Here is a 1,498-nt window from a genome sequence, read left to right on the forward strand (position 1 = left end):
ATTTTTGTATTTGGGTGATAGAAATGGTATGAATGGAAGCAACAGTGTTTATTTGTGCTAACAGTTTATTTCTACTTTTAGTTCATATGTAAGAATGTTTTAAATTAATTACACAAAGAGGTGACACACATGTGTGTCCCTTTGACCTCTCAAATGATCTATGAGCTGCAGCATTACAATAGAATATTGTATTTTTTTTTTGACAGGAAGAGTGGACAGTGAGAGAGAGAGACAGAGAGAAAGGTCTTCCGCTCCTTGGCGGTTTCGGTTTTCGCTGCGATTGTCCGTGGAGGCCGGGCTTGGGGGCCGCCTGGAGTGAGGGTTCTGGATCCCGGCCGAGAGATGAGAAAGCCGGGGCCTTGAGAGGTGAAATGATGAGTTATCCAAGTCACAGCTAATTCGGTAGCAGAGCTGGAATTAGAACTCAGGTTTCCTGCCTCCCAAGATTGTTAAAATGAGTCTGCGGAAGCAAACCCCTAGTGACTTCTTAAAGCAAATCATCGGACGACCAGTTGTGGTAAAATTAAATTCTGGAGTGGATTATCGAGGGGTCCTGGCCTGCCTGGACGGCTACATGAACATCGCCCTGGAGCAGACAGAAGAGTATGTAAATGGACAACTGAAGAATAAGTACGGGGACGCATTCATCCGAGGAAACAACGTGTTGTACATCAGTACACAGAAGAGGCGAATGTGAAGACCCTGGAGAGAAGTCCTTTGCGTAGTGGGACGTGTATATTTTATGAAGTTGTCTATTCTGTTGTTTGGTTCTTTGGTGATATCATTTGTTCTGCTCTCATAATAGTCAGTGATTTTTCACTGACATGGGAGTAAGTTGAATGTATAACATTGTGAATTTAATTGTAAAGAGTTCTTTCCAATAGTCAGTTTCTTTTACCTCCATTTCAGTATCCAAAATGCTAAAAGAATAAAAAAAAGACAAACCTGTTAAAAAAAAAGAAAAAAAAAAGAGAAAGGTCTTCCTTATTCTGTTGGTTCACCCCACAATGGCCGCTGTGGCCAGCACACTGTGACCGGTGTACTGCGCTGATTCGAAGCCAGGAGCCAGGTGCTTCTTCTGGTCCCCAATGCGGGTGCAGGGCCCAAGCACTTGGGACATCCTCCACTGCCTTCCTGGGCCACAGCAGAGAGCTGGACAGGAAGAGGAGCGACCAGGACAGAATCTGGTGCCCCGACCGGGACTAGAACCTAGAGTGCTGGCGCCACAGGCAGAGGATTAGCCTATTGAGCTGCGGTGCTGGCCGAATAGTTGTATATTTAATAAATATCTAAAACTCACTCTCCAATAACTTTGACAAAATTTGGTTGGGACAATTAGGAACAAAGGATAGATTATGTCAAAGTAGTAATACATTTTCTGTAATTTCTTATTAGATTTTTGGGGTAAGAATTATTCTCTCTGCTTTTGTCTCCTTTATAGGATATGCCCCTTAAGTCTCCAGACACAGTCGCCTCTGCTGCACATGGCAACTCTTCA

General features: G+C 43.7%; 1 protein-coding gene across 1 annotated transcript; it reads left to right on the forward strand.

The window, feature by feature from the left end:
- The first annotated feature begins 258 nt into the window (after positions 1–258).
- On the forward strand, positions 259–975 carry LOC138846329 (U6 snRNA-associated Sm-like protein LSm6). The gene has a single exon (XM_070061760.1). It carries the CDS (start codon positions 455–457, stop codon positions 695–697), a length of 243 nt encoding a protein of 80 aa, XP_069917861.1. The 5' UTR covers positions 259–454; the 3' UTR covers positions 698–975.
- The last annotated feature ends 523 nt before the right edge of the window (positions 976–1,498 follow it).

Source organism: Oryctolagus cuniculus, chromosome 17 (assembly GCF_964237555.1).
Source record: "Oryctolagus cuniculus chromosome 17, mOryCun1.1, whole genome shotgun sequence".
Lineage (NCBI taxonomy): Eukaryota > Metazoa > Chordata > Mammalia > Lagomorpha > Leporidae > Oryctolagus > Oryctolagus cuniculus.